At 43.6% G+C, this 17,966-nt stretch overlaps 1 protein-coding gene across 1 annotated transcript; it reads left to right on the top strand.

The window, feature by feature from the left end:
- Positions 1-5,789: 5,789 nt before the first annotated feature.
- On the top strand, positions 5,790-9,215 carry LOC311614898 (sal-like protein 4; the record flags this gene model as incomplete). Its single annotated transcript, XM_084869981.1, has 2 exons — positions 5,790-6,359; positions 6,783-9,215. 2 exons carry the CDS (start codon positions 5,790-5,792, stop codon positions 9,213-9,215), a joined length of 3,003 nt encoding a protein of 1,000 aa, XP_084726107.1.
- Positions 9,216-17,966: the final 8,751 nt, after the last annotated feature.

Below are 17,966 nucleotides of genomic sequence, written 5' to 3'. Positions count from 1 at the left end.
TGAAAATAAGACCTAGTGCAACTTTGGGAGAAAAAATTAATATAAGACACTGTCTTATTTTCGGGGAAACAAGGTAGTATATAAAGCCTAAGAGACCATTACGAACGAACAACAGGAATGACTGGAACAACCAGTAGACCAGTTGCTATGACACTCACTGACCACTAGGGGGCAGACACTCAATGCAGGAGCTGCCTCCTGGTGGTCAGTGTGCTCCCACAGCCAACCTCCTGTGGCCCCTCCCCCTGGCCTGCCAGCCCCCCCCCCCATAGGCTTCAATCAGTGGCTAGGCCAAGGGACCCCACCCGTGCATAAATTCGTACACCGGGCCTCTAGTTTTGTGTGTGTGTGTGTATGTGTGTACACTGAATGGCCAAAATAATATGATCTCTGAACGCATAATAATCTGGCCACTTAGTGTATATCCTATATAATAAAAGGCTAATATGCAAATTGTCCCCTCGACCAGGAGTTTGACCAGCAGGCAGGCCATGTCCCCTCCCCTGGCCAGGCTGGCTGGACCCCACCCATGCACAAACTCATGCACTGGGCCTCTAAAAAAAAATATATATATATATATATATATATATATATATATATATATATATATATATATATATAATTGATTTCAGAGAGGAAGGGAGAGGGAGAGAGAGAGATAGCAACATTAATGATGAGAGAATCATTGATCAGCTGCTTCCTGCATGTCCCACACTGGAGCTCAAGACTGAATTCTGGGCATGTACCCTGACTGAGAATTGAACTCTGACCTCCTGGTTTGTAGGTTAATGCTCAACCAGAGAGCCATGCCTGCCGGAAAAATCTCCCACTCAATATCTTATCAAACTCCTCATCTCCTACCCTCAATATCTTATCACCCTGGCCTACCTTCAGTTGAGTTCATTTTAGAAGAATCCCCCTAACTTTGATGTTTAGTCTTAATAATTTTCTATCCACTGGTCCCCACTCTGCTCTTTGGTTTTCCTTGTATTCAGAATTGAGCCCAGTCTCTCTCCCTACTACAAAACCTCCATGTAGTAGTCCCTCTTGAATAAAGTCTGCTTTACCCTCTTTAACAAATATCTGAACAATTATTTTCTTTAACACTAGTTGAAATTGAGATGTGCTATAAATGTAAAATACGTACCAAATTTCAAAAACTTAGTACAAAAGAGAATGTAAACTATCTCTTTAACAATTTCATGTTGACATGATAATATTTTAGATATATTGGGTTAAATAAGTGTTAGTAAAATGAATTTCACATATTTATTTTCAGTTGCTTTTCATTTGGCAACTAGAAGATAGAAAATTACATAGTGTCTTGCATTTGGACAGTACTGAGTTAGAGAGACTTGATGAAATTGAGGTTTGCTTTTTTTGGCAATTGTACTTCATAGGTAGCATTGTGTAGTCCAGCCAGAAGCACATAATGCCCGATTCTTTTTGTATATTAGCAGCCTTTGATGATTAAAGTTTGGATTTTCTTATTCATTAGAGGTTGCAAAATATTATTTTAATTCTGTCATTCCTTTTGTAATCCTATTTCATCTACTCTTTGGTCTACCGGTGGGACAGCTCCTTAGCAAAGGCAAGATTGATGTTGGGTTCTTTCTCTTTATTAATTCTATCTCACAAGCCATTGACAGATTTTTAAAATATATGAGTGCTTATTTTTATGTGCTTGTCAGAACAATTTACAAAGCTTACATAGGAATGAAGATGCAGGTTTGTAAGCAAATTGAATATTGCTGCTTGCAAACATAATAAATTACTTGCAGTCTTTTTAAAAATATATTTTAATTCTTTATTGTTTAAAGTATTACATAAGTTTCCTTCCCTCCCATTGACATCTCCCTGGCAGCCCCTAACCCCCAGCACATGCCCTCACCTCCTCCTACTGTCTGTGTCCATTAGTTATGCTCATATGTATGCATACAAGTCCTTTGGTTGATCTCTTACCTCCTTCACCCCCAGCTTTCCTTGTAGGTTGGACAGTCTGTTCATTGCTGGTTTTATTTTTATTCATCAGTTTATGTTTTTCATTATATTCCACAAATGAGTGAGATCATGTGATATTTATCTTTCTCTGACTGACTTATTTCACTTAGCATAATGTTCTCCAGTTCTATCCATGCTGTTGTAAATGGTAAGAATTCCTTATTTATCTATCTATCTATCTATCTATCTATCTACAATATCTATCTATCTATTATTTATTTTTTACAGTAGTGTAGTATTCCATTGTATAGATGTATCACAGTTTTCTAATCCACTCATCTGCTGATGGGCACTTAGGATGTTTCCAAATATTAGCTATGGTGAATTGTGCTGCTATGAACATAGGGGTGCATATATCCTTTCTGATTGTTGTTTCTAGTTTCTTGGGATATATTCCTAGAAGTGGGATTACTGGGTCAAATGGAAGTTTCATTTTTAGTTTTTTTGAGGAAACTCCAAACTGTTCTTCACAGTGGCTGCTACAGTCTGCATTCCCACCAGCAGTGCAGGAGGGTTCCTTTTTCTCTGTATTCTCACCAGCACTTGTCATTTGTTGATTTGTTGATAGCCATTCTGACAGGTGTGAGATGGTACCTCATTGCTGTTTTGATTTGCATCTCTTGGATGATTAGTGACTTCGAGCATGTTTTCATGTGTGTCTTGGCCTTCTGTATGTCCTCTTTCAAAAAATATCTATTTAGGTCCTTTGCCCATTTTTTGATTGGATTGCTTATTTTCCTTTTGTTATATCAAAAAGAAATTTTGGAGATTAAATCCTTATCGTTGACAACATTGGCAGTGGCCTTTCTTGTTTTGTTGATGGCTTCTTTTGCCGTGCAGAAGCTTTTTATTTTGATGTAGTCCCATTTGTTTATTTTCTCTTTAGTTTCTATTGCCCTAGGAGCTGTATTGGTAAAGATATTGCTATGACAAATGTCTGCTATTTTGCTGCCTATAGCTTCTAAGACTTTTATGGTTTCCCGTCTTACATTTAAGTCCTTTATCCATTTTGGGTTTATTTTTGTGTATGGTGTAAGTTGGTGGTATAGTTTCATTTTCTGCATGAATCTGTCCAATTTTCCCAACATCGTTTATTGAAGAGACTGTATTGACTCCATTGTATGCTGTTGCCTCCTTTGTCAAATATTAATTGAGCATAATGGCTTGGATCAATTTCTGGGTTCTCTGTTCTGTTCCATTGATCTATATGTCTGTTCTGGTGCCAGTACCAGGCAGTTTTGAGAGCAGTGGCTTTGTAATACAGCTCGAAATCTGGTATTGTGACTCCCCCAACTTTGTTCTTGTTTCTTAGGATTGCTGTAGCTATTTGGGGTCTTTTTTAATTCCAGATGAATTTTTGGAAAGTTCGTTGTAGGTCTGTAAAGTATGCCATTGGTATTTTAATGGGGAGTGAACTGAACCTATAGATTGCTTTGGGTAGTATGGACATTTTAATGATGTTGATTCTACCAATCCATGAACACAGTATATTCTTCCATTTGTTTATGACTTCCTCTCTCTCTCTTTTTTTGTCCTATAATTTTCTGAGTACAGGCCTTTTACTTCCTTGGTTAAGTTTATCCCTAGGTATCTTAATTTTTTGTTGTTGTTGCAATGGTAAATGGGATTGTTTTTTTAGTTTCTCTTTCTGTGAGTTCATTATTGGTGTATAAAAAAGCGATGGATTTCTGGGTGTTAATTTTGTATCGTGCTATATTGCCAAATTCATTAAAATATATATTTTTATTTCAGAGAGGAAGAAAGAGGGAGAGAGAGATAGAAACATTAATGATGAGAAAGAATAATTGATCGGCTCCTTCCTGCATTCCTTCTGCCAGGGATCGAGCCCGCAACCCAGGCATGTGCCCTGACTGGGGATTGAACCCTGACTTCCTGGCTCATAGGTCTATGTTCAATCACTGAGCTACACCGGCCAGGCAATGACTTGTAATCTTAAAGAATTGTCAAGGTCATGAGACAAAGAGACCAAAAAACTGCTTCAGATGAAAGGAGAGTAAAGGGATGTGACAAATACAAAATATGTTTCTGAATTGAATCTTGGATGTGGAAGTCCCCCTACCCCCCACCCTTTACTCTAAAGGACATTACTAGGACAACTGGTGACAATTGAATAAAGTTTATAGATTGGATAGTTATTTTCCTGATTTTGATAATTGAATAGTGAATATACAAGAGGACGTAAGTGTTAGGAAATGTACACTGAAGTATTCAGGGGTAAAGGGATTATTATACCTACAATTTATTCTCAAATGAATCAGAAAAGATATATCTAGAAAGAGAATAGGAGAGAGAGAGAGGGAGAGAGGGAGAGAGGGAGAGAGGGAGAGAGGGAGAGAGGGAGAGAGAGAGAGAGAGAGAGAGAGAGAGAGAGAGAGAGAGAGAGAGAGAGAGAGAGAGAGAGAGAGAGAGGGAGAGAATGGGAGAGAGAAAATGGGAGAGAGAGGGAAAAAGCGTACATGGAAACATTTGAGGAATCTGGGTGAAATGTATACAGGATTTTTTTGTACTATTTTTGTAATTTTCTGTGAATCTAAAATTACTGCAAAAAAGTTAGTAAACTAAATGCTTATGAATTTTAACAACTGTGTTCTCATTTTAAGGTTATAAATATATTGGCATCAGTTTAAACTCAAAACCATAGCACTTTGCAAATTTGAGAGTAACTTTGTAAAGAACAAGACAATAATTAGGAACTATTCTTTGAAGAGTTGTGTGGTGATTTAAAATCTATCCATAAATTCTTTGTTATTCCTTTCAAGAACTGGAGATCAAGTCTCCTCTTCTTGAGTGTAAATTGGACTTAGTGACTTGCTTCTAACAAATAGAATATGGCAGAAGTGGTGTGTCTCCTGTAGGGCTAGGTCATAAAAGACCATGTGGTTGAAAAAGCACTGTGTCTTAGAGCACTAGCTCTGGGCTAAGTCAGCTGCCTTGTCCTGAAGCCACTCAGGCAGCCTTGTGGAGAGGCCTACATAAGAAGGACTCAAGGCCTCCTTCAATAGCCCTGTGAGTGTGCCATCTTGGACATCTGCTAGTAGTGACTGGCTGGACTTCTAGAGAATTAAAGAAATGATTGAAAATGTAAAGAAGACATGAAATTGAGATAAAAACCATGTAATGAAAGGAGGCTTAAGCTAGGAGGAGATTTAGTGGCTGGGGTAAACATAAGCCATGAAAGTAAATCTTTTTTTAAAATTTAATTAATTTCTTTACTGATTAAGGTATCACATATTTTTCCTCAACCCCCTATTCCAATCCCCCCCACTCATGCCCCACCACCCTATTGTCCTTGACCACAGGTTAGGCTCGTATGTGTGCACATAAGTCCTTTGGTTGATCTCTCCCTTTTATCCCCACCCTCCCTTTGAGGTCCAACAGTCTGACCCATGGCTCCTTATCTCTGGGTCTGTTCTTGTTTATCAGTCTATGTTGTTCACCATTCATGAAAGGATATCTTGAAAGGCTACATTGCCATTGTGTTTCTAGTACTTTTCAGGTAATTCTGATTCCTCCTTTAAAGTAAATCAATCATTTATTGAGCACCACATGATTAAGACATGTTCCTTTTTCTCAAAATGCTATTTGGAAACATCCTTGACTGTGAAATTTTTTTTTTTTCATATCCATTGTCTTTACTTAGTTCCTTTGTTTGTTTCTATGGTTCTATATTTGAGAATTTTATTATTTCAAATTTATCTCCAACTCCAGGAATTTGTGGCAGAGTGGGCAAATAATCGTGCCTTGATTGGCCTCCTAATACTTGCATCATGTCGAGGCGCAAGCAAGTGAAACCTCAACACATCAACTTGGAGGAGGATCAGGAAGAGGAGCAGACGCAGCAGCTGGCCCCGAAGTTTGCAGATGCAGCCTCAGTGGTGTCTGCAGGGATGGAGCTAGGTGCTCCAGTGAACAACCCGGGGACTGGTGAGGACATGAATGGGGACCAAGTGAAAGTAAAGAGACCTTGTAGGGAGCAGTCTGTCATCTGTCAGATGTGCTGTGCAATGTTCTTTAGCGGGCAAGAGTTCTTAGAACATAAGCAGAATTGCTCTAAACTTAGACCTGTCTTCATTGTGAAGGACAGTGAGGGGCTGGTGCCTTCAAAAGACTTCAGGGCTGTGGACAGCTACCAACCACACAATCCAAGCAGTAAGGAAAGTCCTAGGGAGCATGGTGGCAGCTCATGGGACATGAAGGAGAAGCCAGGGGCAGAGTCTGTTCTGCATTCAAAGAACAGTGCTCTGCCACCTATGTCCCAGCACTTAAGCTCTTTATCCAAAGGCAAAGTGCCCAAAACTAATGTCACTCTTGAAGCACTACAGGGTACCAAGGTGGCAGTGAGTCAGCAGAGAGCCAACACACTGTCTGCTCCCCTGCCTCCCCTCCTGCCCGCCCCCCGGCCTTCTCCCCAGCCTTCTCCTCAGCCTCCCCCCCGGCCTTTCCCTCTACCCACCCCCGTACTTGATCCCGTGCCTACCCGCCTGCCTTCCCACCTGCCTGCCCCCCTGCCTCCCTCCCTGCCTGCCCCCCTGCTCATCCGCCTGCCTTCCCACCTGCCTGCCTCCCTGCCTCCTCCTCTGCCTGCCCCCCCACCTCCCTCCCTGCCCCCCCTCTTGCCCACCCCCATGCCTGCCCCCTTGCCTGCACCCCTGCCTTCCTCTCTACTTTCCCCCATGCCTGCCCCCTTGTTTTCTCCCATGCCCACCCCACTGCCTGCTCCTCTGCCTGGTGCCAACAGCGTCCCATGGTTCCTGGAGCAGGTCCTGTATCTGCAGCATCAGCAGCTACAGCAGATGCAGCTCACAGAGCAGATTCGCGTCCGGGTGAGCATGTGGGCCGCCCACACCTTCCACTCAGGCATAGCGGGAGTTGATACCTTTAAGACCTTTGGCAGCCACATGTCCCACCAGGTCCAAGGTCTGTATCTGGATCCCTTGAATCAAGCCAGCCTACCTTACGCAAATATCCCTCCCACCACTAGCTCTGTGCCCCAAAGGCTGGTACCTATTGCCCCGAGGCCAGATGGGTCAAGGGTGCTTCTGAACCACCTTCCAGGTGCTTTCATATCTCAGGCCCCAGTCTCTGTGCCCTTCCAGAGCCCTTTCTCCATTGTGGCGTTAAACCCATCCACTAATGGGAAAGAGAGGCCATCCAATGTCCCCCCAGCGGATGTCAAATCCAGAGACAAGGCTGCCGCCTGCCTGTACAAATGCAAACACTGTAGCAAGTCTTTTGGGACTAATAAAGACCTGCAGGTCCACCTCCTTTCCCATATTGAAGAGAGACCCTTCGGGTGCTCTGTCTGTGGCCAATGTTTCACCACAGAGGCCGACCTCCAGGAGCACCATCATCAACATTTCCAGGTGAAGACGAATCCCCAACAGTTTGGCGAGTTCCACGACAAAATGGCAACAGGTATTGGTGTTCCCTGTGCACTCTCTGTACCTGTCCCTGAAGATGAATCAAGTCTTAGAAAATCTGTCCTGGTCACAGAGACCCCCAATGTAGGGCTACTTCAGAATATCTGTTGTGGGACTAACCCCAAGGACCTGATGGGTGGCTCACCAGCCGACTACCCTCAGCCCTGGCCTCCAGAAAGTGGGGATGGATACCGATTCTCTGGAATGGGGCCAGACCATAATTACCCAAGTGTTGGTGGTTTCAAAGGAAGAGGGGCATCCAAGCCAGGGTCAGAGACTCTGAAGTTGCAGCAGCTGGTGGAGAACGATGATAAGGCCACCACTCACCCCAATGAATGTCACATTTGCCACCGAGTCTTAAGCTCCAAAAGGTCCCTCAAAGTGCATTACCGCACCCACAACAGGGAAAGTACATATGAGTGTAAGCCCTGTGGCCGAAGCTTCTCCTCCAAAGGAAGCCTGAATACACACTTAAAGACTCACAAAACTAAAACATCCACAAAGGCGAAGTATTCGTGCCCCATGTGCCAGAAGAAGTTTACCAATGTGGTCACGTTGCAGCAACATATTCGGATGCACATGAGTGATCAGATTCCCAGCGCACCTGTTCTGGAAAATCCTTGTGACTTTAGGGATCCTGAGCCAATGGAGATCGATGAGAATGGCAGTACAAGTGCCACATGTCACAATGATGTTGAAAGCACTGATGTAGACAAAGTTGACTCCCAGGATGCCCCTAGCAACTCATCAAAGATCTCCATGCCTCTTCCGAGCAGCCACTCGACATCACCTGTGCCAAGTTTCACCATCTCAGCTATCCTGGGTGTGGGCCCTGATCCTGTGGTCACACAGCAGCAGATCAGCAGAGGAAAAGGTTTGGAGGAGAGTGGTGGCTTGACCAACTTGTCCTCAGTGATAGGAGACCAGAAGTATCAGAGCCAAAATCCAGACCTTCTGGAAGTCACGTCTGTTCAGGCTCTCACGCAAGTCAATAGCAAAGCAGAAAGCATCAAGTCCAAGTTTCCTGATGCTGATGGCAAAACAGAGAGCTCAGAGAACAGCCACACTGATGTGAAAGGTTGGAGCAGTCTTCCATTAACAGTTGCTGGGGCCCAGCCAACCTATGACAAAGTTGGACCCACAACCGTATCCGCAGGCATGGCATCTTTGTTAGCAGCTCAGCCATGCCAACAAGACCAGCAACATGGTTGCACACAGTTTGGGAAGAACTCATTGGCCAGTGCTGTTGAAATTCATGAGTGCACTCACACCGGGCAGAAGAAGCCTTTCGTGTCTAACATATGCAGGCAAGCTTTCACCACCAAAGACAACTTGCAGGCCCACTATATGACACATAGGGCCAACAATAGCTCTGCACACTGTGGGAGGAAGGAAGCCATTGAGCACACCATGGTTCTGGCAGGAACAGATGGAAAGATGCTTCCTGAAATGTTTCCCCAGGAAACCACGGTCCCTTCAGTGACTGTAAACCCTGCTGTGTGCAACCAGGACACCACCATGCTCAGTGGTAGTCTGGCCAGTAATACCAACAAGATCTCAGTGATTCAGAGTGTAGGTATCTCTACTCCCCCAGTTTCCCAGGGGGCAAGCTCTGCTGTGGATGACAACACTGTCTCCAAGATAGATGGCTCTCAGTCAGCTGTTAGTGCTGATGTGGAAAAAGGAAGTGCTGCTGACAGCATTCCCAAACACCAGTCCCGTCACTTACCGGAAGCTAAGCTACAGGAGAGCCCACCGGAAGGAGAAATGTAGAGTGACCACTCTTGAGCTGAACCTTCCTTCTTCTTTTTTTGTTTTGTTATAACTCATCTCCTCCTGGTTTTTTTTTCTTCTGATGTGCAAATGATGTTTACAGTTGTGACCACAAACTCAAGCAAGTCCTTCAATCGCAATGTTATGCTGCTTTGCGAAAATAACACAAGAAAACAACAACAACAACAACAAAAATAATAAGACGTGTTCCTCTTAAAATTTGGAAAGAAGTAGGTCTTGCAAAGTAGCTTGGTTACTTGCAACCAACTGTGTACATAAAACCTTTGTACAAGCTAGAGTTACTAATTCCAAAGACTGACTGACTGTCACCTGTTTCAAGTTGGAACTTACTGAACCACAATGGAAAAGACAACTGCTTAGCCTGATTGGAAGGAGGGGGTGCTGTATACTTCTGTGGTGCCTGTATTCAGGTAAATGGACAAGGTTTGTTGTCCTTAGGAACATACTTTATATGCCCCTCAACCCTGCACCCACCCTTCCTTCCTTCCTTCCTTCCTTCCTTCCTTCCTTCCTTCCTTCCTTCCTTCCTTCCTTCCTTCCTTGAAATTTATTGATTTTTTTGGAGGGAGAGAGAAAGGGAAAGAAAAACATTGAAATTATTCCAATGATTTATGCATTCATTGGTTTATCTTTGTATGTGCAGGGATGGAACCTGCAAACTTGGCGTATTGGGATGATGCTCTAACCAACTGAGCTACCCAGCCAGGGCCTTTTTTTGGAATGTACTTTAATAAAAACTAACATTGTAGAATGACAAAATTCCTTTAACCTTGGAATCTTAAGTAGGATGCCCTCAAATGGACTGATTTTAGTCCTTAGGGAATCAGTGTATGTGCTGCCGCTTATTGAAGTACAGTTCAGTTGGAACCCTGAGAGTGCCAATGTATTATGCCCTGTGCTCTGCAAATGCCATCTTCTTCTGAACACCAGAAAAGGTGGGCACCCAAGCAGGGGACCTCAAGTGACTTAGTTTAGTTCACCGATGCCTATTCTATCAAATAAGTGGGTTTTCATTCTTGAAGAAACTCATAGGGTGTGTTTTCTCATCGGTTCACATACTATCCTCACCCGAGGATATCTTATTAGAAAGAAACAAATATTGATGTGAGAAACATTAATCATTAGCCTCCTGTGTGGGCCCCAATCAGGGATCAAACCCAAAACCTAAATATGTGCCTTGACTGGGAATCCAACCCACCACCTTTTGGTGTATGGGAGGATACTCCAACTAACTAAGCCATCTGGCCAGGGTTTCACATACTTATTTTCTTAAAAATTTCCTTGATGTAGCTTAGCCAAATAATTATGAAGATTTCTCTTCATGACTATTGCATGAAGGCTACAAAGTTGGAACAGGCAAGTCCTAGGTACGAAAGCTTTGTTATCTACCTCATTTATTTTTGTTCTTTTTGTAGCCTTAGTGTCTCTTTTTCTATTTTATGACTGCTGAAGTTGTTTTAGTCCACGTCTTAAACCTAAGAGTTGATGTATTGGTGAGAGCAGCTGGATGTTCAAGATGTTTTTGTGATTTTTCTAATCTTTTTTTGTTGTGTATATGATAGTAAGTGAATGATGAAACACTGCTGTAACGGTTTAATGAGGAACAAGAAGGAAAGACCCTAATTTCTGTGTGGAGGAGTCTTTCCCCCTCAATATAGAATGTAAGACTGTTCTCAAAAGTTTGATTTATTGCACCTGACTTTAGGATACAAAAAATAAATTTAAGTTTTTTTTTGCCAAGTTGTGCCTTACCTTCTGGAATTGTAAGTGAACACAATAATAATACCTGTTTATACTGTGAAGTGGATATTGTTACAGAGGACACAAACCAGAAGCTTTCTCACTGTTAAGTTAATAAGAGAAAGCCCAGTAGTTTTAACTGCCTAATGCTGACTGTTTGAGAATACATTGTGGATATCGCCCCCCTACCCCCAATTATGCACATAGAAGGGAAATGCTATGTGTGTGAGAATTACGATTCATAAAGCATAGGGCTGCGGATGTAAATCAGTTAACTGTAATTGTGGTTTATGTACCTTCAAAAAAGTGATACACGTATTTCTGGCCTTGCAAGGCTAAGACTCGGATCCTAGATGATCCAATAGTCACATCAACTTGGTCAATATAGAAAAGGGCAGGGGAAAAATGAAGAATGAGACCACAATCCATATTCCCCATAAAATAATTGTGTTTGTGGCGCAGGGAAAGTGGTGTTTGTTTATTGAGTGTAAGACTATATATATACGCTACTGAAATCACTTAAATATTTACAGATCAACTCATGCTGCTCATGCTTTTTCTAAGAGATGCGAGATATATTATTCTGATGTAAAATCCTGGCTCAGGTTGGGTTCTCTGGGAGCAGAAACTGAAATGGAGATTCTGATTTAAGTGCTCTGTTGAGGGAGAGCTCTCCGTGAGGGAAGCTGGATGGGGCAGGGGAAAGAGCTGAGTAAGGATGTCTCAGCTGGAGACTTGACTCGGCCTCATCCCACAGGGCTCTCTGGAACGTGATTTGTCGTAAAAGTTGAGTTTCACGTTGAGGCAATGGCTAGCTTTTTATCCTTCCTGTTAGCTAACCATTGGCTATGGGCTGTTCTGCAGGGGGGAGGGGGACGTAGGGGCGAGGAGAGTGTGGAGTTATAACCTGAAGTGGCTCCAGTTGGCTCCAGGGGAAGTCTTTAAAGAAGGTATCAGTTGTGAGCCATTACCAGACAACACTCAATGAAGGGTGCATTGCCTGGTGACAGGGATCTTGGCAGTGAACTAACAGTGTCTACAATAGGTCTGAAATTTTTACATGGTGATTTTGTCAGAATCTGGCTATATATTCTCCAAACCCATTTCTTCTTCCTGGGTATACAGCTTGACTACATTTCCCAGACTCCCTTGCAGTTTGGTATGGCCATATGACTCAGCGCTAATCAATAGAAAGCAGGCCACCTCTGGCCCTGCCCCATAAACTCCACTATGAAAACAATCTTTCATGCCCTCTCTCTTTCCAACTCTGCTGAGCTCCCTCTTTATTTTTGTAATTGTCAAGTGTGGAGCACCTAGTGGAGGACTTTGAGGTCCCAGGGGCTGGAGGAGCTATTAGAGAGTGTCTTTGAGTGAACAATCTCATCCATGACCATTGTTGTACTGTGACATGAGCAAGACACAAATCATTACTGTTTGTTTCAGTAGTTAGCCTACCCTGACTCATTTAGCGAACCCTACATTTTTTAGAAACACGAATAGCTTCTGAAAAGTTTATTTTCAGAGTTTTATCAATTTAATAAATAATAGTTCTTGCTCAAATTTATGATGACTGAAGTGCTAAATAAGAAATGTTTTTAATTCCTTAAAACAGAAAAAAAGCTCTGATGTATACTTGAGTGTTATAGGTGATTCATAAAAGCACCATGAAAATATATGGCTAGGATAATTACTATCCAAAATCCTGTTCAAGGAAACAAAGCAGGAAGCTGTCTGCCTAAGGTTAGACAGGTTGCTATTGTTAATGAGTAGTGAGAACTGTTGGCTCCAGTTCGTCTGACATGACTATTGGACTTTCCCAGTGCACAGGAAGCTTTAACGTTTCTGCTCAGCCATTCCTAGGACTACCAAAGGCTTCATTCCATGGAGAGAGGTGCACTGTCTGATAATTTACGTAAGAGGCCAACAGGGCTGCTGAGAACAAGCTGTTGCTTAAGAACAGCCACCTTCTCAATTTGTCAAGCTTTTTCTTTAGAGGATGGGTCTGGTATAGGAGAAAGATCTCTCTCTCTCTCTCTCTCTCTCTCTCTCTCTCTCTCTCTCTCACACACACACACACACACGCGCGCACGAACACACACACACACACACACACACACACACACACACACACGGATGGGTACAGGATATAATTTCATCAACGTTCAAAACTGGTTTTTATGGGAGACTGTAACTTGTATGATTCCATTGTTATTAGTGGTTTGTAGGGCATACAAGGGTGCAAGTGCTCCAATCCCTTTTTTTTATCTCTGAGTGTAGAATGAATTGGGTAAGGTCCATAGGGATACATCAGCTTCATTGTTGCTGGAATTGGACTGGACATTTGGATTGGACTTGTGGCCACAATCAGGCTGCTTCTTACTATCTCTACCCAATTCCTTCCCCACTTCCAAGAACATCTACAAAATAGGCCCTTACCTAGGAAGCTGAAAGAAAATTGATGTCTTATACCTGTCAGATCCTGTAAGTGAGAACAGAGAGTTGCCCCAACCTAGTGTGCTTTGCATGCAGAAGCAGAGATAGAGTGTAGTCCCCTCTGAAGGTAGCAGAATTCAGGGGTGGTGGTGGTCGAGAGAGAGAGAGAAGGAGAGGGAAAAGGAGAGGGGAAGAGAGGAACAGAGGGAGACAGAGAGGGACATAGTGAAACTGTTGGAGCCAAGAATTATCAGTTTCTTCTCCCTCCCATCACTTCTTCCTTAGAGAAGAGTGAAAGAGAAGAGCTCTGAGAAGTGGCAATGTTACTTCATCAATATTCCCTCCTGGGAGTAGAGAGGAAACTTTCTCATGAAAAAATACTGCTATGGGAATAGCATTCCCTCCCCCACTGTTAAAGACCTACCTTTCTTCACTTCTAGCAAAAAAAAAAAAAAAAAAAAAAAAAAGTTAAAATCAGCCAAGCAAATGATTATTTAATGTTTACAGTAGCCCCTCCCCCATATCTATGGAGATACGTTCCAGGACCCCCAGCGGATGCCTGAAACCTTGGATAGTACCAAACCTGATACACTGAGTGGCCAGATTATTGTGATCTCTGAACGCATAATAATCTGGCCACTCAGTGTATAATCTATATAACAAAATGCTAATATGCAAATTGTCCCCTCTACCAAGAGTTCGACCAGCAGGCAGGCCGGTCAAATGCCCATGTCCCCTACCCCTGGCCAGGCTGGCCCGCCCATGCACGAATTCATGTACCAGGGCCTCTAATATATATATTCAGAGGTCATAATAATCTGGCCACTCAGTGTATATCTACATTTTTTTCCTATACACACATAACCTCTGATAAAGCTTACTTTATTAGGCACAGTAAGAGGTTAACAATAGCTAATTATAAAATGAAATATAACAATATATGTAATAAAAGTTATGTGAATGTGGTCTTTCTCAAAATATCTTACTGTACAGTACTCACCCTTCTTGTAGATAGTGTGAGATGATACAATGCATACGTGGAGGGATGAAGTGAATGACTTGAGCATTGTGACATAGCCTGAGGCTACTAAAAGCATGACTTGAAAACAAGTACTACCGTATGATACTCCAGTCATCTGATAACTCAACTACTGAGTGACTAATGGGTGGGGGGGGAAGGAGGGGAAGAGGAGTGAATCCAATGTGGAAACGCTGGACAAAGGCAAGATTCACCTCTCAGGTAACATGGTGCGAGATTTCATTACGTTACTAAAACGGCACACAATTTTCCATTTGATATGTTTGGACCATGGTTGACCAAGGATAACTGAAACCATGAAAAGGGAAACTGATCAAGGGTGAAGGGTGTGGTAGGCAGTTAGACAGACATGAGCAGAGCAAGGACGATGGTAGAGAAGATCTCCAGGGTGGAAAGCCCCAGGTGGAAAGCCTAGCAAAGGACAATTGTAGGGTGGGACCTTGCCCTCAGAGTGGCCTTTATCTCCTAGCATATCGATGTCATGCAGTTTGGACCCCATGACTTTCCTCCTAGAGATAACATTTAGACCTCAGTTGTATTTCAGCTCCAGGCTGAGAAAAGCAATAAAACTAGACCAGCAACCCCATGGCTGACTTCAGGATCAGCTGCATTGAATAATGACTACCCTCCCCACCACCGACCAATCAGTGGAGATCTAAATCCTAAAAGAACACACCTGGAAAGCTGCTGAAATTCTATTACGACCTTACCCTGTGACCTCCCCTAAAATATCCACCCTTAAAGCCCTTAGGGTGGAGGACCCAGAGGGCTCTCCCTCCAGGGAGCATGCTGGTGCCTTTCCCTTTTCAGTCTCCCTTTCTCCTTTTCCACCCTTTAGGCGCTATACCATCACTTCCTCACTCCCAACCTCCGAGGGCCCTTCTTTTGTTTCCACAACTCGTGTCCTCAGCCCATCTCTTTTACAAATTACTTCTTCTACCTCTATGATTTTACAAATAAACTTTTCTTATAGTTTTGGTCTTGGCTCTGAATTCTTTCGAGCCAAAACTTAAGTATGGAGGTTGCTGAACCCAGGTCTGGTCTGACCCCACCGGTCTAACACCCAGCGTCATTCCTGCCACCTACAACAGGGCTACTGTATAGTGCTCAGCCCTCAAAAGTACTTTAAAAATATATTTTATTGATTTTTTACAGAGAGGAAGGGAGAGAGATAGTTAGAAACATCGATTAGAGAGAGTCATCGATCAGCTGCCTCTTGCACACCCCCTACTGGGGATATGCCCGCAACCAAGGTATATGCTCTTGATCGGAATCGAACCCGGGACCGTTCAGTCCTCAAGCCGACGCTCTATCTATTGAGCCAAACCGGTTTCGGCTCAAAAGTACTTTTTAAAGTTCACAAATCTTTGAGCTAGAATATAAAGTATCTCAATATCACTCATGAAAATTTGGAAGCTCAAATTGAATTCTCCAGACCGCCCCCTCCCAGGTAACCCAAAGATTGGCTGTAGGCAAAAAAAAGCTATTAGGCTTCCATACTTTAGAAGTCAACAAATCTACACTAATAAAAGAAACATGTAAATTGCCATCACTCCACTAAGCTACCAGCCAATCAGGGTGGGTATGCAAATTAACATGAAAACATGGCAGCAGCCCTGCCCCCCACCACTCTAGGGGGGGCCTAAGGCTGGCTGCAGCCAGGGAGACCAAGAAGTAGCCTGCCCCATGATCCCAGGCCGCAGCCAACAGAAGAAGCCTCACGTCTGCCTGCCCCACGTCCTAGGGGAGATGAGAAACCGGACCCCAGGTCCTGAGGCTGGGTGCAACCTGGGAGATGAAGAAGCTGCCTGGCCCATGATCCCAAGCCACAGCCAGCAGGAGAAGTCACCCCCACTGCATCCCAGGGAAGATGGAGAAGCCGCCCGCCTGTGGTCACAGGCGCCAGCACCTGCGGCTGGCTACAGCCTGGTAGACAGAGAAGTCGCCCACCCCGCAGTTCTGGATGCCAGCACTTGCTGTTGCAGCCCAGGCGAAGCCACCTGCCCACCATCCCCTGCGGCTGCAGCCGGCCTGGGTGCCTATGGCTGACCAGAGGGAGGGAAGCCCGGATCCTGGGTGTCTGTGGTCGGCTGGAGGAGGGAATCCTGGGTCCCAGGTGTGGGACAGAGGTGGTTAGGGGCAATCAAGCCAGCAGGGGAGCAGTTAGGGATAGTCAGGCAGGCAGAAGAAGTTAGGGGCAGCAGTTCTCGATTGTGAGAGGGATGTCCGACTGCTGGTTATCCCCGAGGGGTCTCAGATTGGAGAGGGTGCAGGCGGGGCTGAGGGACAACTCCCCATGCACGAATTTTGTACACTGGGCCACTAGTTTTTTCCAATAAAGTGTCAGAGAGTAAATATTTTAGGCAACAACCCACCTCTGCCATCATAGTGTGAAAATAACCACAGACAACACATCACTGTGCTCCAACCAAACTTGGTTATGGACACCAAAATATTTTTTTCTTTTAATACATAATGTTTGTTGATTTCAGAGAGGAAGGGAGAGGAAGAGAGAGATAGAAAACTCAATGATGAGAGAGAATCATTGATCATCTGCCTCCCGCATGCCCCACACTGGGGATCTAGCCTGCAACCTAGGCATGCGCCCTGATGGGGACTCAAACTGCAATCTTCTGGTTCAATGCTCAACCACTGAGCTATGCCAGCTTGGCAAATGTAAGTTTCATATAATTTTTATGTGTCCTGAAATATTATTCGGTGCACAGGAAACACTAATTTTTTTCAGCCAATAAAAAAATGTAAAACCCATTCTTAGTTCACGAGCCATACAAAATCAGGCAACTGGTCTTAGTTTTACAACCCCTGCTTTAGAAAACGTTTCCCTAGAAGTAACCATTACCTTGTTCTGAGTATGTGGTCATCTTTATGTGGGGCACTGATGCTGGATTTAAAAGGGAAAAAAAAGCATAACTTAAAGACTGTCTCTTGGCTATTCCCAAATACTTTCTGGCCATGATGGAGCTGAAACAAATGTGTAAGTTTAGAACTGCAAGGGTATACAGAAATTCTCTTCTAAAATGCTCTTATTTACTGTCAGCCTTAAGTGATATGAGTGTTTATAGTTTTATATTCTTATCTGTCTATTTTGAAGTTTAATAACTATTTCTTGTATTAATAAAGCTGTTGTAGGAGTTAAAGAACAGTGCTTAGAATTCCTTAGATATTAAAACATTTTTAAAATGCCATTTTCTCCTCCTGTGTCCTTGTTTTAAATATTATTGCTATTGGGTCACTCTAGGTGTGCCTCTTGTCCGTCCGCCCGCCCGTCCACCCGTCCATCCATCATCCATCCATCCATCCATCCATCCATCCAGCTATCCGTTGTTGAGCAGTTTCCCTTAAGCATCCCAGAACCCATGAGAGGCTGTCCCTCCTTCCTGCTCCTGCCTGCAGTCCCTCATCCTTGGCACCAAGTCTCTGGGGCTCTTGCCTCTCCCATGACCCTACCTCTTGGTCTGGTCCTGTAGCTTCTCCAGTCCCAGCCATTCTTCAATATC

The sequence above is a fragment of the Pipistrellus hanaki genome, assembly GCF_964339955.1.
Source record: "Pipistrellus hanaki genome assembly, chromosome: X".
NCBI classification, from domain to species: domain Eukaryota; kingdom Metazoa; phylum Chordata; class Mammalia; order Chiroptera; family Vespertilionidae; genus Pipistrellus; species Pipistrellus hanaki.
This window is presented reverse-complemented; position numbering and strand designations above follow the sequence as displayed.